The following is a 25,504-nucleotide window of genomic DNA, read 5'->3' as shown; positions in this document are numbered from 1 at the left end:
GTTCACCTACTTTGGTTTAGGTGAAATACTCTTTACCTTGATTCCTATCCGTCTTTCTCTACTTCCTGACCCATCCTTCAGGATTTGAAACCCTTTTTCTTGCACGAATCGGAGCTTCGTCGTCCGCCATTTTGAATCTCACAACACGTCTGCGCCCGCGATTAAATGGTCAGCTATTTCTTGGGTTAGACCACTTTTTCAGAGAACGGTCACGGTCAATAACTTCCTTCATAAAAACCTACACCAGGTGCTTGGCAGCAGAGACGGCGCAACTGGAGGGGGAGTGTCTTGGCAGTTTGCGCCCATAAGCAAATGGTTCTCATCACAGTTTTGGATGTTCTTCATTATATTAAGAAAGCTCCTTGAAAAATATCAAATTTTTGGGTTTAATGTCAGTAACTTACACAATCATTTAAAATGTTTAGCTGGTTACTCGAAAACATGAGCTGGGGGACCTCCCCTACACAAACCGACTATTATTTTGAAACTCTTTTTGTCAATTCATATACTAGTAGAGTACTCTTTTTGGTTTATTTAGCTAGTACTAATGCAGTCTTTTTCAGGTCTAACTTGTAAGTCATATCAATGATATTATCCCTGATAAAGAAATGGCCTTTTAAGACAGCAGATCCTCTTGGAAAGCTGCAGCCATAGTCATCACGCCATCAATGGTCACTTTGAGTAGATAATACTCGTAGTTAGGGTCATCGCCTGCTGCAACTGCAACTACGCTACCTACTGCAGCCATGTCTGCAATTCTCACAGCAGTGTCAAGTAGTGTAGCTTCTGTATCATCTACAGCTTGTCTTATAGCAACAGAAGACTCCCTCTCAAGCTTCATCTCCCTCCACTCATCTATCCACTCTTTGTTACAACATGTTTCCTTATCCCCTGTGATGCAGCCTATGCAGTAACAGGATCTATCTCTGACATAGACTCTTCCCTGCTTGGACGTAGTCTTCACACAGTGGAGCTTTCTAATTCCCTTGAGCTCTTTGAAGGTCCTACCTTGCCGCTTTCGGTTGACTGCTTTTTCGCCAAGTGTTGGGACGGGCATAAAAGAACACTCTGCGCATCATCCCCACAGCATTCGTTCGAGAAGCGAAAGTGGAAGCTGATGGTGAGGCAAAGTTCTGTTCAAGGTATTCCTTCATGTCCTTACCATTCCGGATAAGGGCAGTCTTCGTTAGCACTGCTTGGCTGACCTTCTGCTTGACATAAGATCCAGCAGCATCCTGTTCACCCTTCGCATGTGAAGTTTCAAAGAAGCTGCGCTGTATTTGGAATCATAGTCGGCAAGACAGCAAGACAAATCGCCAACGCAATGACGAGACTTATACTGCTCAGCACATCCGTCTGTAAACTCATGAAGCTTGTTAATCTTTAGTCTCAACTGGTCTTCAAGGTAATCTTTAATGTGCTCCTGAGGTTTGTGGACAGAATGGTAGTCCTGTATATCGTCGTCCGAGATCACAAAAAAGTGCTCCTTGATGATGCATGGCTCGTCTTCAGTGCTGACCTTGCCGTCTACGGGTTCCACTGCATGCCTGTACAAAATTGTTATGTGGAGAGAGACTTTTGCTACATCAAAATACTGTAGCTCATCCTGCTCTCTGCAGCTATATCCTCCGAGTAGTCATGGACACACGGGATATCATAAAGAGGCAGATTCTCAATAAGATTGTCCATTTGGTCACGCTGCCATCTTGCCATGAATGAATAGTATGGATATTCTTGAAGAAGATTTTGAAAATAAGAGAATAACTCTTTTGGTTTGGTTTGCTTTGTCACCAAAGCGATTTTCCTTTTTTTTCTTGGCCATTTGAAAGAAACTTCCCTGTCGCCACATACTCGTAGTGCTTCCAGATGACCTGTTCTTCTGTGTCATCTGAAAGCTCCTGTGGTAGAAATTCCATCTGGTGAACCCCACACTGGCCGCACTACCGCATTTCAAATTGTGATAGTCGAGGCTGTCTGCCTTCTGGCACAAAGTTAAGTTGGCCGCTTCTGTAAGGTTGGAGGGAATCTGTATGTCGGCGACACCTTGTTTTTTGCACAAGAATTTGAGGAACTTCATTCAGTCCTTCAAGACGATCTTTGTTTCGACATGCTTCCTGCACAGACATGACCTCCTGTCTTTTTCTGTAGCAGCCCTAATGTAAAACGGCTTTAAACTCTCAAACTTGTGCTGCTTGATTCTGACATCAGGGTGCTGCGCTTTGAAGTCCAGGTATGCTTCCGTTTGCGTTTTTTCAAGAGCGTGGTTTGCATGCTCTATATATGTTTTCTTTCCGACTCGTTTTCTTGCCAAATCTTTTTTTGTCTCCAGTTGGACGGCTGGCGTCATATGCCCAGTAGTTGAAGACCAACTGCTTGGTTTCTTGGCTAATGGAATCGCTTCTCGTTTTTCTTTCCAGGTACAGCCAGCTCTTTCTCTCCCCCGATAAATTTTTTTTCCTTTCCTTAACAGCTTTACTCACACTTCGGCGACTGATATTTACTAGCTTAGAAAGCGATTTTTTTGCCTTACACTTCCTTACATTTTCTCCGAAACCTAAACTTTTTAGTGCTGAGTAACGGGCTCTAGTATCTTTTGCAGCTTTATTTTTTACTTGATTTGCGCCTTCTGCGATATCTGCAGCAAGTGCTTTGAGCGCTACTGTCTCTTTCTCTGGAGTTTTCACAATCCCCTTTTTAATCAGGATTTTTCTCGTGCGCGGACTGGGGGAAATCCTCTTGAGAAGTTCAGCCTTTTTTCAGGTGTTTTGGGAAGGGCTTTGAAAGATTTCTTTAGCGCGCGAGCCTTTGCCATTCTACTTTTGAAGGCGGAGTTAGTTTCCTCGGGATGTGTAGAATAGGCCTTGTTGTAATTCTTCTCTTTTCTTTTCTTTAAAACGTCTAACTGTTTCCATTGTTTGTTTCCGTATTTTTGTTCTTCTCTCCTAAGTATCGACTTCTTGTTTTTCTTTATGTTGTTTTTTAGCCATCGTCTTTAGGTATTGTCGTCGCGACCTCTGGCTCCGTGTTACATGCGTCTGGCCGGTCTTTGATTTTCTGTGCTCTTTAATTTTGGCGATTTTATGCTCATGATGTTGTTCGTAATTTTTTTTGTCTGACGATCGCTTTTTTTGCCATCTTCTGTTCTCTTCATTTCCTCATCTTTTCTGCATTAGAATTCGGGGTAATTATCTTTTTGTTATCCATTTTTAAACGCTTTTGTTTCGCTCTTTTTCAGGCCACGCTATGTTTGAAACTATTGTTGCGACATCAAATGTAACGCAACGCTGCTTAGTCAGACCCATTGATGGCATGATTTTTTTATTAGAGCCATTAAAATTCATCAAAACACCCCGCATATAACTAGGGAAGGTAATGCAGTCGTCTAGCACGCTTTTGAAGACGAACAGCAGCGGAAATCTGGCTTTGTTTGGGTTCGCGAATGGTTTCTTTGCGCTTGTAATTTGATAACTGTGCTTCGATAAACACAAGTCAAGACAGCGGGGATGTTACCGAAACAGTAAATTCAAAGGATCGGCGCTTTTATTACCTGGGACTGTACAAATTTTAAGTTGTCTTGAGTATTCGACAAATGAACCGTCATGTTGCTGAGTTGTAGCAATCGGTATGTAACAGAAACCGAGATATTGACTGAAATATAGGTATGTAACGATGTATTTTGAAGTAAATAATTATGCATTAAACATGTTTCCGAAACAAGAAAACTCTCGTAACTCGTTTGAGTTTTAAATGTTCGTAAATATTTCTTCGCAATTCGGTAAAGGTGACAATGAACTTCCCTGAGACAGGCTATCTACTCACTGGACTCACGGGCATTGATGCTAGCGGCAGAGTTCTATAAGGCGAGTCTGTCAAAAGAGTACAGCGTTACAAATGTAGTTGGTATTAACTAGGCAGCAATATTTTGCTCCAGCTCTCTCAAAAATGAATAAGACATGATAAAAACTGGGGTTTAACACAGCCATACATTTATTTACAAACTGATATGATTGTATTTTTAAAATGGATTAGTTTAAATAAAAATATTGAAGATTTCCCTCCGGTGATTTATAGCAGGGGCATGGTAGGGATCCATCTCTCGTAACCACAGAAGACATTGCAGGTGTTGTTGACATAACTTCCAAGTTTAATGTGGTTTGCTTCTCTCCTGCATTGAATTTAACCCTATGCTATGACCAAGATTTTGGTCAAGCTTCTCTGTGTGGGAGGGAATCGCATAGCCCACTGTCCAAACCTTTATATCAATGTGAGATATTTCCATACTCTAGTACAATGCAACAGCATTGCGCAACTTCACAGCAATGAACAGGAGACCATGCAGTTTTACTAGTTCCGCATTTGGAAGTGATTGTGTTTTCAGCAAGTGCTCTATGAGAGACGATGAGCGCAGTGAAAATGTCTTTGACTTTGACCCGGTAAAACGATATGAGAACTCCATTCCTTGTGGTCTCTGTAAAGGTATACAAAACAAAAACCCAGTAACGGTACGAACAGTGCGAGCTCGATGCAAAAAAAAATCCTTTACATTTTTCATTCAACATGGAACATTTCCAGCCTCGAGTTTAACTCGGGATGAATTTTTGAAAGCGAGCATTTACTGTCATAGATCTGACGACTGCAAAATGACGCTTGGCTACTTTGCCATCGCCTGCACATCGCGTTACACTGAGAATCGCTGTTAGTAGAACTGAGACATTCTACTACAGTTGCAATATAGTCTGGATACACTGTCTGAAAACGACCCAATAACAAACCGTCACCCGTCACCGTCATTGGTCACATCATGTCAAATCCCAAAGAAACCAATCAAAACCGCGGGTTTGATGTTGCTCTCCTGTCACATTTTCGAGTTTTGAGTTGCAGTGTCGCGTGGTGAACGACAGTAAAATTGGCGGGGAAAACATGACAAGTATTCAGACCTTGATGACCGTGAAAACAACTAGTGAAAACTACTAAACAGCTAAGGAACACAAGGAAATCTTGTTAAGAGGTTTAATACTTGGAAACAATGTTAATGGTGACTACAGACTAGAAAGAGAAAACGGAGTAAGCTTACACTTACGGCAGCTGTTCAAAGGGATGAGGTTCAGAAGAAGGAGTTTGTCAAAATTGCAGGTATGTGTATTGTTATAATGCATGTCCAAACCTTACTTTAAAGGTTTCCTTGGAGAGTGAGAAGTTATGTACCTATTTCAGCCTATAGAAAAAACATAAAATGTTCTTTGCGCGCCTTATTAGCTTTAGGAAAACTGGGTAAATTTGGTTTGGAAGAGTTCAGGAGCCGATATCTCTTAGGGTATAAAATTCGACCAACTGCTATTCCTAAGGGAGTAATTAACCTTTTTTTTAATTCTGTTATCTCTTAGGGAATAAAATTCGACCAATTGCTATTCGAAGGGGGTGTTTTGGCCTTTAAAATTTCCTTGAACCACACCCAATTTGTTATCGGAGTCCCCCTCGCACATCTTCACGACTCCTCCCTGGTGCCGGAGGAGTGGTGGAGATATGCTAAAAATAACTCAATTCTCAGACACAAATTAAAAAGATCCTGGATCAAATTTATTTCAACAAGACAGCACAGCAGAATAAGAAAATATATCTGTAAAGGGATGTCCAATATTCTACTCCATATTTGACAGCCAACTGCCACAAGCATAAAGCATTGGAAAAGGATGTGCTGAGTACAAGCACCTGCATAAGATGCAGTGAAAAATTTAAACAATCTCCAGGTGCATTTTCCCATCAGTATTGTTCACCTTTACTTTGGATTCACTGAAAAGAATGAAAAGAATTAATTGGATTCAATGAAAAGAATAATCATTGGGTTTTTGGTAATGGTGCAAATAGAACGAGTTGTGTAAAATTGGTAAGAAACCTAGAAAAGATAACCAAACAAGGGATATTCAAAATGCAAAATACATATCAATTTCAGTTCTTAGGCTATAGGCATGAGAAATGGCCCTGACTTTGGAGTCGGATAAGAATGAGGCAACAACATTAAAGTACCTCTATTTACCTGTGGGGCAACCCAGAAATGCCGAGGGTGGTATTGGCAGTAAGGGTTTTTGTTCTTAGAAAAGAGAAAAGGGAGGCTAGTGGTGTCTTATCACTTGCCCAAGGCAAACACTGCAATGGTTTTCCTTTGATGGTTTGAATGACTGTCTTTTTGTTTGAATGGTTTCAATTCCATGGTTTTACTTCCATGCATGGTTTTGTTGTCCATTTTTTTGATTAAGGATGGTTTGTAAGGTTTTCCTTCCATTCTTGAAGGTAGCCAGTTAGGGAAGTTAAGACTGTTACAGAATGGAAGCTAATGAGTGTAAATTAACGAGGAATGGGTAAGTCACTGAAGTACAGGCTAGCCAGTTGGAGGCAGGTAAAGTGGTGAAAGGCAGGTTAAGTCGATAAGGGTATGTGAGATGATGGAGGTTGGAATACCTAATCAATATAGATATGTTCAAATGAAAGTATTGTTCTTTTGTTTTTTACTTGCTCTTGTATAGATAAGGGCTTCTTGGTCCCCCCGCATAATTCAATGCGGTATTAACGATCAATAGATCGGGGTATCACCCTTGCCAAGGGCTCATTGTCGCCAAGTTTTTATCTGACGCTATCTTGCAACCTAGGGCAATGGGAGGCTAGAGGTGGGATATCACTTGCCCAAGGTGAACACCTAGGGTAGTGGAGGGAGGAAACGCCTGACATCTCCATTCTACACCCCCATAGATGTGTAGCCACTGCCCCTCAGGGGTTTACATGTCAGCCTTTGACCATGGCAGCTTTATCTGAATGCGGGAGGGAATTTGGCCAGAGTTGACTAAAACAAAAAGAGGAAGCTGATTAAAAAAAATATAGATGGAATAAGCTAAATCTAAGGATTGAAAATAATGTGACATTTGATAATTTACCATGACTTTAGATTTTATTGCTGATTTACAGTGATAGTAATAGTAGTAAGACATGTGTTCAGTCAACTCTACACCTCACTCAATTTTCAAAAGGATATAGGGATCCTTTTGAATGAACAGACATATAGGTAGTGCCAGGCTATGAATAGGAGCTTTCAAATTCTAATGAAGTTGTTCCAAGTAGGCAGTGTAATTTTTTACTACTTTTAGATGAAATTTGCCATGAATTGCCATAATGCCATTACAATGGCATTATTATGATATAATGAATATAATATATAATAATAATAATAATCTTTATTGAGGAGAGCTTTTTCATTTAAAATGATTTTCAAAAAGGACCTCGACTTATAAATAATAACAATAATCTATAAAAAATATATGGAAAAAAAATTAAGAGAAAAAAAATATATATAGTTGATATATCGTTACATTAAAAAATACTATGATAAAAAATACCTAGGTTAAAAATTGAGAAATACTGCGTTTAAAAGTACAAATATTTGTGCATCTCTTAATGTCCTGGCTAAGTGAGTTAAAATCCTTGACTGCATGGTACTCAGTTCTTTGTTTGCCCCAGTTTCTTTTCACACTAGGGAGCCTAATATTACATTTGTTTCTGGTATTATAATTATGTTGATCTTCGAGTTTTAACAGATCCATTTCATGCTCTACGAGACCATTTAAACATTTAAAGACATATACACATCTTCTAAGAAAACGCCTCTTTTCTAGAGGTAACCACTTAAGTTTGACTAAAGCGTCTGTTGCCGACGAGTACAGTGGTCTATCAAGTATTATTTTTGCAGCCTTGTTCTGGAGGATTTGTAAATTTGACATGATAGTGACATTATGCTTATCGCCCCAAACTAAATCTGCATATTCGAAAAGGGGCAGAACTAGACTATTATAATAAAGAAGTCTAGCTCTAAAAGGCAATAAATGCTTAATGCGCCTTAGAAGACCGAGTCTTTGGTTGATTTTGCCAGATAAATATTCAACATGCTCTGACCATGTCAAGTCGGAAGATATGAATACTCCAAGATATTTGAAATTACTCACATTAGATACATTGTAATTGAATGAATAAGTTTCAAATCTCAGATTCTGCATTTATTTGATTGAATAACAGTGCAAGACAGAAGTATAAATGCTCAAATACCACTAAGCCAAAAAATTAGGCAGAATAATTATAGGAAACCAATTAAATAAAATGAACCAAAGTAGTCCAAGGCAAAAGATTGTTCCACACAATCCCAGAAAATGCAATAATATTGTCTTTTCTCTGTACCTTTCAGCAGAGCAAGCATGCCTGTTAGTGACTAGTAATTGTATTACAGCCCTAAGATGATGTCTGTTTACAACTATTATGCGAGAACCAACTAATGTAAAGGATCCAAAATGCTGTTGCAATGGAAAGAGTAGTAACATAATAAGTAAAATAACTCACTGTCAAAGTTGGGCGGGAGCTTGATGTGCTTGACCTTAAGCCGCAAAGGCTCCTCCCCTCTTAAAAAAAGGCCAAACGAAAACGTAACAATCGACCAAAGCCACATTCCTTTAAATCCCTGTGAACACAAACAAACAACTTTATTAGAGCGTTTTTTAAAGATGTCTATAATGCAGACATTACGTTGCCAAATGGTCAAGATGAACATATATTTCCAATGAAAGGAAACATTTCAAAGATATATGGTAGATCCTCTTTTAGAAAGTACTGAGTATAATAAAAATAGCAAAATATTTTCCAAATTTGTAATGTTGTAATGTTTCATAAAAGCTGCCTTTCCAGTAGGCAACTATTAAAGAATTTTATAATTACAATTTTCTAACTTCAATTTCAACCATGGGATTGACGTTTCTTTGTCTCCAGAAAATGTATAAATACAAGGAATCTCTAGTCCATTGCCAGCTCCACGATTTATCCTTCATCCAGTTACAATAGCCATCCACTTGTTTGTTGCATGCTTTAGAAATCGGCTAACAAAAGACCCATGCGATATTCTCATGACGAAAAGTCGTCGATATAAACGAGCATAATGAGCAACTTTGCGTAGAATTAATTGCTATTAAGTAAAACAACTCACTCTCATGATAAGTAAAATACCTAGTTTGAAAATGAAGCAATAAACCAAAATATTACAGCGTTGTTGTTATCACGATAACTTTTAGATTTTAATTAAGCTCCCGTAAGAGACCAACACCTATTGTTCAAGTTTTTGGCGCCCAGTGGTTGCTTATGAGAGCAATCTCTCGTAAGAGACCAGCTCTGTTAACAACTACAATTATCAGTTCCCAAGGTGGTCGCTTACGAGAGCTTCAACTGTTTATTGAGATTAGGATATTATCATTGTTTTCCTCTAATATGCTATTAGACAGATGTCTATTTAGTTCCTGCTTCTTCCATCTGATGGACCCTTGATTTTGTGATAGTATCGGAGATTATCCTAGAATCTACTAGACGCCGTCGTCCTCTCTGATGGACCCCTGGAATATTATGGAATATTCGACTACAGAATCTATTGTGTCTGTCATGTTTGTAGAATGGACCTATATGTGATATTACCTGTTTATTTCTAATGCACTTTTTTGTGATGGTAATTAAATTGTTTACCTCAACTGTCTTCAAACAGTATTCTCTCATCTTGAGCATATCCTCAAGAGAGAATGGTGGCGCCTTCTTTGCCTCATAGGGCTTCATGCCGGCCCTCATGTCTTTTCTAGAAGGTCGGCGTTTCCTTTTATTTAGCGAACGTGTCAATGTCTTGACACCTTTAAAGAAAATGATAGAAATAAAACCTTGATACTGGAAAGATATTATTTATTCCCAAGGTCACATAATTGCTTAGTAATAAACGAGAATCTAAGTATTCAATATTTGAACGCGTCACGTGAGCCTAAGTTTGTATGAAATAGATAAAGCAAAAAAAAAAAATGTAATCACCCGACCTGCATTTTGTACTCAACCTGCAGCCGACCTGCAACCTGCATCTTGTACCCTCCGTGATAGAAATAAATCTTGAGACTCCCGCCTAATGCGCGAGAGTTGACAGCTATGCTACAAGTACAAGCCAGTCCAAAAATCTGTTTCTTGTACTGGTATAATCATCATAACAGACACTTACCAGCATCCTCCATAGGGTTCCCTTTTGGGATGATGTCTATAATTTTCCCATCATGATCCCTTTTAACTTGCTCACTGTATGGGCCAACATGCCCAAACTTCGGCATCCAGAATCTGTATGACAGAGTCATTAACCAATTATATTATTGCAAAGTGTCTTAATCAAGTGTAGTTAATCAATATGGATGTCACTAAACCATCAAACTAGAGTAAAATATCTCACATTAAAAATCACTGTACCATCAAACTAGACTAAAATATGTCATTAAAATAATTAATCTCAAAATTATTAGCTACTAGATATGATACTATATGCAATATTATGTTTAGAGAAAAAGTGAAGACATCTATAATTTATCTAATATGTGATAATTCAATTAAGCAAGTAAATAGGAAAAATATATTCTATTTTGTTTTCGAATAAGCATTGGATATAAACAAGAATCACAGTATCAGAAAATATCACAATATCAAGAGGTACAGCAAGGGAGAGTTAGATATCTACTTTATGCACACAAAATAGAAAAGAGTAGTGAGTGTTTTGCAATCTTTGAATTGTGTAAAGCATTATAAACATGTTGTACGAGTTTATATGAAATATAATCAGGGCTTAAAATTTAAAAATGACAAAAAAAATTGCCCGTCCATCTCTGTTGGAAGAGCCAATTATGAAAATATATAGTAAATAAATAAAATAAAAACCTGGAAAAACATTAACATTTCAATATTAAAAATATTAATATTAATACCTTAATGCTGCTTCCATTCCTTTTATGGAAGGTGGCGCCAGACCCTTGCAGGCAAGACTGCCAATTTTGGTGCCCTTCGGTTCGCCTAAGTATTCTAAAATATAAAAACAAATGAGTAAATTTTTGCAATTACAATATTTAAAATTATTATGGTTCAAATTATATAAAATCAACACAAACACAAAAGATGTGTGAATAGATCCATTTGGGGAACTGGATATTTCAAAAAGCCTTAATCATTTGAAAAGTAATATGTTCCTTGAACAAGGACCACCACTATATAAAAAGGCTTAGCCACACCCCTTTTGGAAGAATAAAATTCAAATTCAACATTGCATTAATAAATTGAAGTAATTTTTATTGCACATAGGCGGGCTATCCATTGTTAGAAGCTTGGGAAAATAAACCAAGGAAATGAAAAGAAAAACACTTTAAAATTTGAATTTGGGTATTACAGTACTTCTTGTTTGTAAACAAAACAAACTTAATGATGTGATATTCGGCTATTTGCAATTTTTCGACAAAGCATCGAGGCAACCTAGGTTCTTTTAAGTTTCTTCCTCTCGTGCCCGTTTGTTTTTCAACTCTCACTCACCTTGGGCATGCTTACCATCGATAATACAGTGAATACAGACATTTTAAAAACTGTTACCTCCTTTTTATACCACCTCTTTTCTCAGTGCATGTGTAAGAATAATGAGTGATAGTCTTGAGCATTTCATTCTTGGTGGCCAAGCGAGACCCTGCCGATACGTTCTCACTCTCAAACTCGCTGAGATCCTCAGAGAGTCCCGCACTCTCAATATAACACAGAACATTACTGCTTCTCATTTTGGGAGCCATGTTAAAGCTTAGATAAGAGCAGGGAAGTGGTGTTAGAGAATGAATGAGGAATTTTCAACGGCGTGATGTAATGACGTAATGCGAGCTGGCTCTCCTATTGGCTGAAAATGGTATGAATTCCGTATGAATCGTACGAACCAGAAACCTTCAAATAATCGTTCATTATATAATTATAAAGCGCCTAGGGCAACTATTGATTAGGCGCTCTATAAATGAGGGATCCTGATTTTGACGAAAATATCTGGATCACTAAGAGCCCAACTGTATAGCTCACGGGCGCAGCTTTATTTGGTGTAATAGCAACAAGAGACTTCATGGTGGTGTGGATTTGTAGGACGAATAACTTTTTGTCAAACTTGCGGGAGATTCCATGTTGATTTCTGTGCAATCAATGATGGCAACAAGTTCTGGATAGAGTTCCTTAAATTTACCAGGCGTGTAATGCTTTAGCTGTTCTTTTTGGGGCCATACAGTACACAACACCGACAGTTCTTTCTTCAAAAAGAAAATTCAGGTCCTGAAAATTTTAGATGTAGTTGAAACAGAAATACGAAATCGATCGGCCAGATCCCTTTCTAGAAGTCTAGGTCTTAACAAAACAAACTTCTAAAGGCTCAATTTCGGCCACCTTACAAGCGCAAGTGTAAGGTCACCCTAGCCAAATGATGGAAAGCGCCTTTTCATGGGTGTTTTCGAGGACAATGTATGTTGGAATGTCGGCGAACACCACCAAAGCGTATTACACTTTTGATCTTATCAAAGAACAACATATTTATAATGTCCTTAGATGTCACACCGGTCATTTTTCTGTAGGCTGTTGACTGTGAAAGCTGCGTTTTTCATCCTCTAGAACGGTGATTATTATTGGGAAAGGTTCTTTGTCAAGAATTTTCTTACTGAAGTAAAAAAAACAGGTCTTAGAAGTTGATAATAGGCGACGAGCACTTTGATCCGACAAGCGCCACAGATAGCCAAGAAATACAAAGCTTATTTATATCGAACAAACAAACAAAAGAATAAATAACAAGGGAAATACCTAAAAGAGTCTCTTTAAGATACTGTAGCTTCTTTGTAAATGCAATATTTCCATCAAATCATCATACATTATTTTACATCAAAAGTTTGTTCTCTACATACCTTGGAGTTTTCACACCAAACAGTCCATTCATGCCGTGAAGACCGACATCTGAGCTTTCTTTCTCATTGTTTGGATCTATACCACCTTTGGGATAAAGGCTGTAGCTTCCAAAAGGTGAAAATAGAATAAAATCGCCTGAAAAGTCGTTGAATTATATCACGGTGCTTGTCACAACGGTGAAAACAACGCTGAACGGTAAATAAATTTTTTTTCCTTCGATTTTCATTCATTTGGGCCCACTGATCATTCTTTTATTTAGGGCTTTTATTCAAGGGCTACAACATCTCAGTATGTCCAACAGATTTGTCTTGGCGGTCTTCTCCGCCAACGCCTAAAAATAAGTATTGAGGCCAACAAAAAAGTCGTAAATTTTGTAGATGTAACCCTCAATCTCACACCCCTGTACGTCCATTGTGATAGCAACAACGCGCCTCTCAAATATCAAGAATATACCCTTGGCAATCAACAGGCGCCTTAGTGAGATTCCCTATGGCCAGGAATTCGACAAAGCAGCAAGGGCATACCAAGAAGCACTAGAGAAAAGCGGATACCAGCACCAATTGGAGTTCTCCCTGACCAACGGGCAACCAGCAAATCAAAGAAGAAAAGGCAAAGGAACATTACATGGTACAACCCCCCCCCCCCCCCCCCCGTTCAGCAGAAACGTAAAAACAACATCGGGGGTAAATTTATCAAAATACTCTTGCAATTAGCTATTCGTAAATGCATAACCTTGCTATTAAAATATGTGCGCATTATAAACCGGTCTTAGACGGGCCATTTCAAAACTCGAAGGTAGCGTTGGCACGTATGTGGGACCCATCGCTGATAGTGTTAAAACCATATATAACAACCACTAGGCGTCTTTCAATAACAAAGGAAAGAAAGAAGCAACAGCATTAAGAAAAAACATTAAGAAAACGCATTTGGGCGCTTAAAGACGCTAAAATACCCTACTCGATCCCTATTGGAGCGTCCTGGCACGTGCCCCCGCATACAACAATAGATCTAAAAGGTGCAACCTCTGCATAACAGAGAAGTATTGTATGTTGTGACGTTCAAGTGAATGCTCATTAAACTAACATAATGAAATCCCATGCCATGCGCATGCCGCCATGTACGAAAATGCTGATATTGCGTACAATTGCACCTGGAAAGAGAAAAATAAAGCTGTCTCTAAACAGGCCTGTCGTGCCTGGTAAAAATGGGAAGTGTATTTTTCTTTATACAACAATTCTCGATAGTAAAACAATCAAATCGTTCAAGTGAGCATCAATACTTTTAAGATTGATACGGAGAACCGATCACAATTCTCAGCGGGAGTGAAATAGCCATGATCATTGAAGGCTTACAAATTTTTGTCAGGGTCACTCGACTTTATTATTACTCACCGTGGGAATGATTGATCAAAATACTCATAATGAATAAAAGCTTGCTCATCCCACAAATAATCCATCAATACAAGTGACCCTTATGAAAATGAGGTCTCTCACCAGCAACATAAGCCTGTTTCATTTTCTCTTGGAGTAGCTATTTATTAAATCAGATACTCCTGTGTTTGACCTCCTGTCTTTTTCCTTCTCGAGACAAGCCTAACTTTAAGTCGATAGACAAATTGAGCAAAAATTGGCCGGTTTGGCTGATTTCTAGCGATTTTCCTGGTTGTGTGCGCGCATTCTCCAAAGTCGCCTCGAGACCAAGATAACTAGACAATATGTTCTCCAACTTTGTGATACCGATTTCATCTTTTTCTTCTGGAATATTAAAGAACCGTTGATTGAACTTTTGCTGTATCTCTGCAGCTCAAGCACTCTTTCTTTACATTTTTGCTGTTCTCTTGTAGAGCATTCGTTTCGTTATTCAAGTTGTATCATGCAGTTGTTGTTTCGGTCATTTCTTACGTGTTACACAGCCAGAAGTCCCTCCAGTAACTCGTAATCGCCTTGCAAGCACTCACTAGCTAAAATCTTCCTCTTCAATACCGAGATTTGCTGACAGAGAAGACTGTTTTTTTTTTTTCGATTAACATTTCTTATACACTGCGTGCAAACTAAAAACTGACTGTCAGACCCTTCTTTTACTGATATTTTACCTCTGCAATTTATACAGATGTAAGACTTATGAACATCAATAGATAATTTTTGACCAATTGCCTTAATAATTCGGCTATTATCCGATGCTTTTTTTTCCTGCATGATTTGTTGGTTCTTTGGATACTTGGAGGTAATCTTTGCATTCAGCTAACGTGTTACTTGGAAGAAATTAAGAAACTCCCTTCTATAGAAACTTTGCTTTTACGTTTAGTGTTTTCATGCTTCGCTACATCTTTCATAGAAAAGCAAGGCTGTAAATTGCAATTGATTCAGTTTAAACCTCTTTTTATGGGGTTTTTAAGTATCACAACAGATCAGCTTGTGCAAGGGCAGCCTCTAGGGAAAACACTTCCCAGTGAAACTGTAATCAAAGTCAACAAACATTGATTTCCACCAGTTTCATTGAACGGAGAGCTCGATCTTCTTCGCTATGCAGTAAAGATGGCAATGATTCCGCAATAGAAAAACGTAGATCAACAGTTGTTAACTGCTCCCAGTTCAATATTCTGTTATCTGGCTGTGTGATAGTAGACGTGGTCCTCATTTTAGGTGGCAATGACCGTGGAACATGCTCCCTACTTTATTTTAGTGGCAGGGTGCGCCACTGCCAATGTTTCTCCTATTTTTCTTTTTCGTGTCTTCCAGAGTATTTTCATGCATTTCCCAATTTACTCATCCGTTGAAAACTTTACTTTTATCTCAAACAATTTTGAAGGCTTTATCTACATATCAATAGATGCAGATACGAAGCAATCAACTCGAACTGTAGTTATCAGTAACATATACAGCTTTCCACAAAACGAATAAGCATGGATAAAATGGCCAGCCAAGTCAAGAGAAATTTTTATCTTTTAAGATTTAGATAAAGTTTCAGATAAATTTTGAAAGCTCCTCCTCCTAGCCTCTCCATACTTTTTCATTACTTTCATCGCTTTGCTTTATTTTCGAGGCCTTCTCCACGTCCAGTCTGATGTTTGCTTCTTCGCTGGTTGACATCGTAAGCAAATGAAATACTCACGAACAAGTTGTACTTTTTGACGGTTTGTTTTATAACGCTCACCTATGATGCAGTTATTTTTTTTCTAAAGAAAGCTTTGACGTTAACATTTTGAGTGCATTAGGCTTTCTCAAACTTTAAAAAAACGCCCCTGTATTCTCGTTGGTCATAATTCGATTGTTTGACACTCCTCGATTGATAGAGTAATTCCGTTGGGAGGGAGATGATGACCAGGCCTCTATGGTGCTCATTTCTTAAAACGAGCAAAAAAAATAATAAATAAATAAAAAAAAGACTGTATGGTTAGAATGTATGGTTAGGCTACCCTTTCCTTGAGCGTAGTTTTTGACTTGAATCGTTTCAACCATCATAGAAAAAGATATTCTAGTAAGATATTTAGGTAGATGTGTTCACCTTGAGCCAAAATAGTGCTCGACTTTGTCGGTTTTAGCAGTGAGTGACTCAGTTCATCCAGGCTTGTTTCGTTGATCCACTCCTCAGTTAAACCTTTCACAACTGTGAATGTATTTGCGTTTGTGTCTACATGTCGAGATGAGCCCGTTTCTCTTGTTGAGGGTTGCCATATTTGGTTTAGAAATTTGTGCGCAACAAATTTAAAACTATTTGATATGTATGTAACAAATACTATACTTTTCCCTCTTTCAATTCTTGTTTTCAGCATTTTTGGGTGGGTGATCGCGTATCAATGCGTCCCCAGAGCTTTACGCATGAGCTATCCCAGGACGTGCATTCGAACTATGAATTCACATTTGGGACAAAAATCGAGGCATGGGGTTTGTCATGAGTCCAGTAGAGGCAGTAATTCTAACGGCGAAGTTGCTTGCTGAGGTTTTAAGTTTCTCTTGTCAGTAGCAATGAATTACTCGCTCTTCCTTTGCAAGGCGATTATTGGAAAACGGACAATTACCAAGAGAAGAATATTTTGGTATGACAGCCGTGTTTGACTAAAACTCGCTCAAAGCTGACGTCCAGTGAATTTGTAAATTATCCCGGGGCGTTCAATAGATAGGAAGCGTTCATTAGAGAGGGGCATTCTTTACAAACTATGAAAATATAACAAACCCAAGTGCTCAGTCATGATCACGTTACATTAGCAAGCATTTCCTACCCACGTCTTAAGTCTCACCCAGTAGAAGCCAAACTCAGATTAATTTAAATTTGATTAGATTACCGAAATGACTATGCCGTTTGTTTTTATGCTGGAAGGGAGGGTAGGAGGTGTTTAATAAGGCGGGGGGGGGGGACGTTTATTAGAGAGGGGCGTTTATTACAAACTTGTACGCTTGGGGGAGGTGTTCATTAGATAGTAGGCGATTAAAGAAACGCAAGACACCAAGGCTAGAGCTAGCCAAGCGAAGAATGCTTGCCTGTACATATCTACTCAATAAATACTGAGAGCCTTGTGTTTGGACCACTCATGAGCGAGCTCTCATGAGCTTTTTAATACTGTATATTTGATACAATCAACTGCCCAAAGAGTGACCCAAATATTCAAAATCAGATGATGTAAAGGAAGAGGCATATTGATAAGGTGTGGAATGTGTGCTAGAAATCTGTTGAACTATCTGTAAAGACACGCCTACTAGCGAGCGAATAAAACAGTCTGAAGACCAGGGTCCTATCAACTTCGTAATCTTTAAGCCCGACTACAGAGGCCCCACCGATACAGAAACTGTGACCACTAAAAGTGTTGGAGATTAATGTCCAATAGACGTAGAATAACGGAAACAAAGTTCGTAATGTCCTTATGCGTCAGCGCTACTCCAGACGAAAATGTAAATAGATAGCAAGTGTTCTTGCGCACGTGTTGGGTGCGTAGATTTGCTTTCATCGTACACACCGCACAGACCGAATGTTTTGAATGTCCTGTGTGCAAAACGATCCACTACCCTTCTGATCGGTCTTTGATTGTAAGGGCCAGGTATTCCTGATTGTCTGAAGTCTGTTTTAATTCTACATCACTGATGCAAAGTGGAGTACTGGATGGTTCCGTGACAGTAAACTCACTACCCTGCAAAAGTAAGAAGTGAGCCGTAGTTATCGGTGCCCACTGAACGATACCGTAATGTTTGTGATTGATAAATCTGTGCATGCAACAGAGTAGATCAAACGTGACTGGAAGTTTTTGTTTTGTTGGATAAAAGTGCTCTCTCTCTCTAACTGCGGTCTAGAATAACATATCAACTTCATCTTAGCAGTTAAATTAAGATTCAAGACATTTCATATTTTACTTCCCTGCACTTGTGACTTCATTTTCTGCACCTGTGGCTTCGCCCTTTTTTCCGTGCTATGTTCATAGCTACTATAAGTACGGCCCTCTCCTTTTGTATATACCTCGGATAGTCCTGTGTAATATAAGCGCTAGGAAAGATCAGAGAGTTACTTAAGCTCTTTTTCTCTTGAAAGCCATGTCCCTGTTGTTGTCTAGACAAGAACCGCGCTATTATCGGGCGAGGGCGCTCGCCGGTGTTTTTTAGCTTTCCTAAATCTATGTACTGCATGGAAACTAGTTGTATTCACCTCCTTGAAGCCAAGTTTAGTAAGCACAATTCTGACCAGTTTAACACAGTCCTCTCCTTATTTGTTCCGGGATGTTTTGAAGTTAGATTTTCTCTTCTTGTGTAGGCTTCGAGAAGAATACATTGTTCTTTCTCATCTCGTAATTGCGCCTCCAAAGCGTCGATTCACTTGTGGTCGGCTTCTTTTTTCAGGTCCTCAATGTCCTGCCACGCTTTGGTTAAAGATTATTGTAAGTAATTGATCGTGCTCTTCATCTCTTCAAGTGTTGCATGAACTTCTTGTCTCATCACGTTTAAATCAGTGTGGACCATCCTTTTTTTTAGCGAGGAGTGTGATAAGTTCGAGAATGGTCGACATTCTCTGTCACTTGTTCGCTAGAAGGTGAATTTGATGCCTGGGCTGGCTTTTCCATCTCTGGGCTTTAAGAGCTTTTGACCTAAACATTTTTCAAAATTGCCGCAAAAAGATCGAGGGAGGTGGTGGAGCTTTAAACAAAGCTGCCAACCGCCATGATGACTCTGCCCAGTCTCTAACATGTGAAGCTCGAACTCCACACAAATATACTTAAATACTTTGCTAGACTTGTAGAAAATAGAATAACTCTTCGCCTGGGATAGCATGTAACAAGCTCCCACAGAAGTCCAGATATTGTTTCTGTGCTGTTGAATAAGTGCGATGAGTGTTCAGTGCTAATCCTTTCGTGAAATAATCTGCTGCTTTCACTCTGGCGGTGGGAACCAGTACTCTGGCGGTGGGAACCCGCGCCAGGAATTGATCGACCTGCAAGATATGTGGACATCTACTCGCACCCGTGGTGGTGATGTTGACGACTGACAAGTATTCTAATGTAGTATAATCGTCCTGGATTATAGTTCCAGTGCCCACACGGTGATAGCTGTAGTGACAGCATATATAAAGGTTATTGAGCGACAGTTTCGGACTCCAACTTATGAGAATGTTTCGCAAAACACAGATCTTTAAACACACTACCAAACAAGGCCGGGCGATGATTACCAAAGATGCAAGTGCTGTTATAACCAATGCGAACGACATGATTTATATCGTAAAGTAGCGAGTCCATAGTTTTTGCGTCGTACAGTCATGTAATATTGCTTTCCAAGTCATCTTGTCGAAAGGGGATTCAAGCTCTGGTGTTGTGTTTACGATCGGCCAGAGCGTGATCAACCCTGCAAGCTTTACATTGGTGCTTGCTTGCAGCCTTTCCCTTGTTGACAATTTCGCCGCTAGAAAAGCTTGCAGCCTTCGACGGAATTGTGGAACAATTTGGCGTACTTGCTTTGATCCTTTGATGAAGACTGTCCTGCACTCGCTTTCTTCTCTCCTTTGTTCTCCTCCCCCGTCAGTTTTGGACGAGAAGTACAGTCGTGCACTAGATAAAATTCGGATTTGCATCTAGGGCAACTAGAGCCTTCATTCCAGACGGCCGAAGAGTCTAGGATTGTTTTATAGAGCGTTGTTCTATCTCGCAACCTTCATCCTATGTCCACTCAATGGATTTTGATGTCCCTTGAAATAATTCATCTTCCTCTTCTTCCTTGGAACCCCTCATACATTTATGCCACACACCATCTGAAGTCACAACCGCTCTCTCCCAACTGCCAAGCTTGCCGTCCTCAATCACTTTTATCCTCTCCTTTTCCTTCTCACACATGCCAATCACTATCTCCTCTGGCACCGGATGCATCAACTTTATTACGTCATAGTACCGACTATTAGACACTAAATCAGTACCTTGGGATTGCGGCAGTGTTGTCCTATGATATCAGTAAACCATAAAAAGCCATTGTTGTTAAAGTCCCCCACCTGACTAATAGTCTGTAAAATTCGATGAATTGGCAGAACACGGGTGATTGTCATGGTGGCTTTGTCCTACTTTAACATGACAGACACATGATACCTTCAACCATGTATTTTAAACAAGATGTACATTTGTTTCCATCCAGTCATATCCCTATTGATAATCTTATTATTGTAATTGTAAAAACTGAATTTTCTTTGTAAAAATTGTAAAAATACTATAATTAACTCTATATATACATGATAGTCAAATTTTTAAACATTGGAGTCTTGTTCCTGGTCTTTGATTTGCGGTAACAACATCACTTGCTGGCCGAGGGGTTACAGCAACAGGTGCATGAGGATTCGCAAGTTGGTCCATTAAATTCCGTCGTCCAGTTGTAGTCATCGTGTTAGTTGCGTCCTTGCAAGAGAAGCTTTGAAGCATCCCTTGAAAGGAGGCAACATTCTTTGATGTCTTAAAGGCACGTACGCCCTCCCCTGACATTGCTTTTTGTCGGTATGACTAGAAGTACAACTGTAACTATAGAGATTTAAAGACGAGTAGGCCATAGTTTACCGTATAAGCTTGTGATTGCCATCAAGATGCCACAAACTATTAGGCCCTGTGAAAAAGAGCATCCGTTAAACACGAACGCGCGAACTTTAAAAGGGATAGCTCCGCTCCCGTTTTCGCAAGCTCTCGCGCAAGTCGTCGTCATTTATAACTTGACTTCGTTGAATCACAGGTAGCCCAAGCTCTTTATTTGTTCCTATTGATATTTAAATCTATATATCCATAACTGTCATAACAAATGAAGTCCACGAAAAAAAAAGAGGTTTACAAATTATCAAGGTAAACTGATTTTACCTTATCAGGTAGAACAGTGTATGCTTACAGTAAAACCACGTAGTATTTGAGGGGGCGATGAATCTACAAAATATTGACTACTGCAGGCCCAATGCATTCATCGGGTAAATCAAAGGTCTAATACTAGAAGTTTCTAATAGAAAGTCAATGCTCGGAGGACGGGACGAACATGTTTCAGTAGAGGGGCTCTCGAAAAAGATTGCGCTCCCTCCGAGCAAATATTTGAAAATAAACTTGATAATTGACAATAGTATAAGAGCCTGCAAGCCAGCCTGTATGATTTGTTAAAATAAGCGTGTACCTGGTACGTGGTATTTCGTTCTGGGATTCTGTCTGCTCCATTGCAGCACCCGTCCTACGGGGTCCATCTCCACCAGCTTGTTAGCTATGTTAGATCTAGCAGCGTAGAGTCCTCGTGATATGATTTCCCCCTCTATCATCCTTATTCCAATGTTTGGAGAAGTTTGTTGCAATTCAAGGATAATCCCCTCCAGCTCCTGCTCGGACACTGTTCTAGCTTTCCTTTTCTTGCCAATGTCAATGTCGTATTTGTTACGAAGCCTCCAAAGAGTTGATATGGAAACACCTTTTGCATTAAAATATAGAGATTAAAATGTATGATGTATTGATTAGAAATCAGGGCTGTAGCACGGGGTGGGACATGGGGCAAGTGCTCCCCACTCCCTCCCCCCCCAATATTAGCAACAATTGAAATTATAAAGAGACAGCATCGTGCCCCGTTCCCTCAGTATTAGTTTAAAATATCTTCCTTTCTCTTATATGTACTCACCTAGAGCTCTAGCAATGTCCATCCATGACAGCCTGTATCCTCTCATCACCTCCAGCTGCTCTTTTGGTATGATGAACTGCGGTCGTCCCACCTGTCCAGTCCTGGACATTGATAACGGAGGAAGTGATGTATCGTGCGCCAGAGGGATAATAGCACTCAAACGAGCAGCCGCTTCACTCACCTTTGCCTCCAATGCTGATAAGTTTTTGACTACATGGTTTTGTCACAGTCAAAAACCATCGCAGGCGCTTACTATTTGACAAAATTGCTTGCATTGACACAAACTGATTTGACAACTTGCTTGGTGATGCCAATTTGTCCGCTAATGTATTTATGCTCCCGACATACTTTTGATGCGCTGTCTCAACGAACCGTTCGATTGCTTCGGGGTCACAATGACCTTGTAAATAATCAAATTAAATGGTTTTAAATAACATGGTAGTGGAAAGCAAGACAATTACAAAAAACTTATAGTATTTGACACTAATAGAGTGGTTTTCGAAATCCCAATAGTCAAGCCAGAAAAAAGAGAAAGACAGTGTATTACAGTACCAAATAACCTAAATAGTATTTCATTGGTTTTTGAAAACCACTCTTATGACATAAATCATTATTTTCATTACTGAATATAATTGTCAAGTCCTGAAGACACAATTTTGAGCGCCACTCTCCAGTCCCCTCGCGGTAAACGTTCGAATTAGCGCGAAAGTATCACCAAATAAGGAGACCGACAGCGGAAGATCTTGTTGTACGAAAAAGATCAGCAGAAGTCACTATATTTTATACGTTGTCTCTGGAAGAGAACACCTTGAAATCTGAGTGCTATAGATTTTAAGGTGTTCCCGACCAAATGCTCGAAAGGTCTGAAAACCTCGCTTGTATGTACCTCGTATGTTCATAGGAATTCAATCGCCGGCGATCGCCAGCGAATTCGATCTTGCAAAACGGACGAATCAAATGTAGAATCGGCAGATTTGCCGCCGCGTGAGCAGACAGACCCACAGATTTTTAAAGGAGTTTTCTCGTCAAGTTTACGGTTGTCTAGCACAAAGACAGAGAGCTCAAAAACCATACACTGACCTCTGACGAGGGCCACGTGAGGTTGACAGCGTATTTTTTCTTAAATGGCTTGGTAAAATAAATAAGATACTACTAGTTGAGAATCGCTACCTTACCTGTTTTGAAGAGGCAAGAAAGCAGGATGAGTAGAGCGAAGACGGACTGAAAAGGTGGTATCATTTCTATTTTGTCAAGCTTATACTTTGTTAAACACTCGGCCAATGGCAATAATCCAGCTACTGCCTGCCCAGTGTTTTACATAGACGTCAGAGCCTAGATGTCAAAATCATCTAATACGTCATAATGGGCCGACACTTATGCGGCCGACACTTACACGCTACACTTATGGGCCGACACTTACACGCTACACTGTCCCTGAACAAACAGCTAAAAGAACTAGTGCGGTTTGGCCCTTAGACAATTACGATCAAAACGATGGATTCTACTATGTATATTATAACCGGAGATGCCCCAGATGACTTTATCTGTAATGTGTGGTAAGTCAGATTTCAAACCAACTTATTGACTCTATTTATTTTTATGGAAGGTTAACGGACTATTCACCTCCTTCTTTTTAGTGGCACTGTTATGCTGGTGCCGGTGGTAATGCCCAATTGCGGACATTCATGCTGCAGTTCTTGTGCCGAGAGGGTCAACAGAAAGTGTCCAGAATGCCGCGAAGAATTTGGCGCAACGGCGGAGTTGAAGGAGAACATCTCCCTCAAAAGGATAATAAGGCGCTTGCAAGGGAAGTGCAAGCGCTGTCCATTCAATGGGGAGCTTGGGCTTGTACTTGACCATCTCTGCCCAGAGAGAGAGAGACAGAGTGTACGGACCCAAGCTGCAACGTTAAGGTGAAAAGGTCGGCACTAAGTTCTCATTTACTAGTGTGCCCACAAAAAATGACGGAATGTGCAGAGTGCCAAAAGCGGATACCACGTGCGCTACTAGAGAGGCACTCCCAATATGAGTGTTTTCAGCGCATGGTCCAGTGTGTGCTTTGCACGGAGAACGTGAAAAGGTATTTATTTTATATGCTAAGGTATCTTGAGTACATACCACAGGTATACACTGGCTAATTTTCATATTTTTCCGGTGTGGAACTAGAACATACAATGCATATTCGGACGTATGAAATTTTTAACTAACTCTGCTGAATCATGCTTTTTTTAATCTTGTAGAGATGGATTGAATTTGCACTTAACCAACTGCGAGGAGCGCAGTCGAACCTGTGGTGTTCCTGGCTGTCATTTTCATGGCAACAAGGAACAGATGTTACGCCATAGAGTCAGCTATGCGTCGGGCCACGTTGAGCTGTACCGGACGTATGCTAAACGCCTAGCTCACGCCATTGCTAAAAAGGTAAACCATTTGTCGTGATTGATGGCCCGCTTTCTATGCATGCTCGCGGATCCAGCGCTTACTTTCTTTGGCCACGAAAACCTGCCCGCACAGTGCGCTGTATCTTTGAGCATTCATTCTAAGTTGCCCATTATTGTTTGATAAAATAAACTTAATCTTCCTTTTTTTTATGCAGAGCACCCCAAGCGTAGAAAAATTGCCTCTGAGGGTAGAGACTTTTCTCTGGTGCACAGAGGCGTTTAAAGAGAAAGCGGCCTCAGCAAGGGCGGGACAACCCCTCACAAGCCCGACATACAGGAGTGAAGCCGGGGAGAAATGGAGGCTGGTGCTGTTTGTGAAGCCATACAAACTTTATGCACAGCTCCAGTCCTCCGTGGCCCCTCTTAATGTCAACATCAGGTAAAAAGCACAGGAAGTATATAGGTGTTTGCAAACGATTCCTAGTTTTTTTTTAACCGGAAAAAAACTATTATCTGTTTTATTTATCCGTAGGCTTATCTTGCTCGATGACGCGGACGAAAATAGGGATCAGATCTTCACAGCAGATGGTCTTCTTATCAAGGAAGGCCAGATGTTCGGCAAAAGACGGTCTCTAAAGGATCTTGAAACATATGTCGAGGGTCCTCAAAAGACCTTAAAAAATTAAAATGATTATTGAACATATTTCATATTCTGTTACTAATTAGGTTCTGTGATTGTATTTTTCTTTGGTTACTCCTCTTGTTTTGTTAATTTCTTTTATTCGAGTTGTTTACCTTGTTTGAACAGAAAGTGTAAGTAGGATCCACGATGAAGAAATAAAGGCTAAACTTCAAAACACCCGCCCACTGTTTTGCATTTTACATGCGAAAACCCGACGCTCATAAACACGGTGCGTGTCAAATTCATGACATTCCACCATTTATTAATTAACGTGATAAATCAAACTAACCGGCTTGAGAAAACTACGCCCTAAATCAACGCTCTGAGTTGAAGGGGAGATTTGTAGTGGTGCAATCACCCACCATGTAATCACACTAAAATCGTAAATAAATAGCAAGGGTCACTCTTAAAGATTTCTTCTGAAATCTATAGTGAACAATTTCCAAAATGTTTGACAATGAAAACATTTTTGTCCTAGATTTTATACACAGCGCCTTTGGTGTTTTGCTGTTTGGAAAAGTTTTTTTTCCGATTTCTCAATCGAGGGGTCGCACTAGAAATGTGATGCTTTG

General features: G+C 39.7%; 1 protein-coding gene, 3 long non-coding RNA genes and 1 pseudogene across 4 annotated transcripts; 1 reads left to right on the top strand and 4 right to left on the bottom strand.

Annotated features, from left to right (window-relative positions):
* Positions 1–530: 530 nt before the first annotated feature.
* LOC116609916 lies at positions 531–2,139 on the bottom strand (annotated as a pseudogene).
* Positions 2,140–5,555: 3,416 nt separating this feature from the next.
* On the bottom strand, positions 5,556–6,738 carry LOC116604868. Its single transcript, XR_004291277.2, has 2 exons — positions 6,035–6,738; positions 5,556–5,790 (listed from the first exon to the last, which is right to left on the bottom strand). It is a non-coding gene; the product is annotated as an uncharacterized LOC116604868 (long non-coding RNA).
* Positions 6,739–6,773: 35 nt separating this feature from the next.
* LOC116611569 lies at positions 6,774–10,969 on the bottom strand. Its single transcript, XR_007305223.1, has 3 exons — positions 10,800–10,969; positions 8,377–8,494; positions 6,774–6,835 (listed from the first exon to the last, which is right to left on the bottom strand). It is a non-coding gene; the product is annotated as an uncharacterized LOC116611569 (long non-coding RNA).
* Positions 10,970–20,075: 9,106 nt separating this feature from the next.
* On the bottom strand, positions 20,076–21,799 carry LOC125557309. Its single transcript, XR_007305222.1, has 2 exons — positions 21,381–21,799; positions 20,076–20,834 (listed from the first exon to the last, which is right to left on the bottom strand). It is a non-coding gene; the product is annotated as an uncharacterized LOC125557309 (long non-coding RNA).
* A 1,990-nt stretch (positions 21,800–23,789) lies between these two features.
* On the top strand, positions 23,790–25,343 carry LOC5503674. Its single transcript, XM_032371963.1, has 4 exons — positions 23,790–23,949; positions 24,110–24,290; positions 24,466–24,689; positions 24,783–25,343. The coding sequence occupies exons 1-4, from the start codon at positions 23,831–23,833 to the stop codon at positions 24,934–24,936; spliced, it is 678 nt and encodes a 225-aa protein (XP_032227854.1). The 5' UTR covers positions 23,790–23,830; the 3' UTR covers positions 24,937–25,343.
* Positions 25,344–25,504: the final 161 nt, after the last annotated feature.

The sequence above is a fragment of the Nematostella vectensis genome, chromosome 12 (assembly GCF_932526225.1).
Source record: "Nematostella vectensis chromosome 12, jaNemVect1.1, whole genome shotgun sequence".
Lineage (NCBI taxonomy): Eukaryota > Metazoa > Cnidaria > Anthozoa > Actiniaria > Edwardsiidae > Nematostella > Nematostella vectensis.
The sequence above is the reverse complement of the archived record's forward strand: the minus strand, read 5'-3'. Positions and strand labels throughout refer to the sequence as shown.

Bases quoted from the DNA above. Each gene is read 5' to 3' on its own strand.
- LOC5503674 (XM_032371963.1), top strand. From the start codon at position 23,831: ATGACGGAATGTGCAGAGTGCCAAAAGCGGATACCACGTGCGCTACTA. The intron at 24,291-24,465 runs GTAAACCATTTG...TTTTTTATGCAG, and splicing joins CTCACGCCATTGCTAAAAAG to AGCACCCCAAGCGTAGAAAA. The intron at 24,690-24,782 runs GTAAAAAGCACA...ATTTATCCGTAG, and splicing joins CCTCTTAATGTCAACATCAG to GCTTATCTTGCTCGATGACG.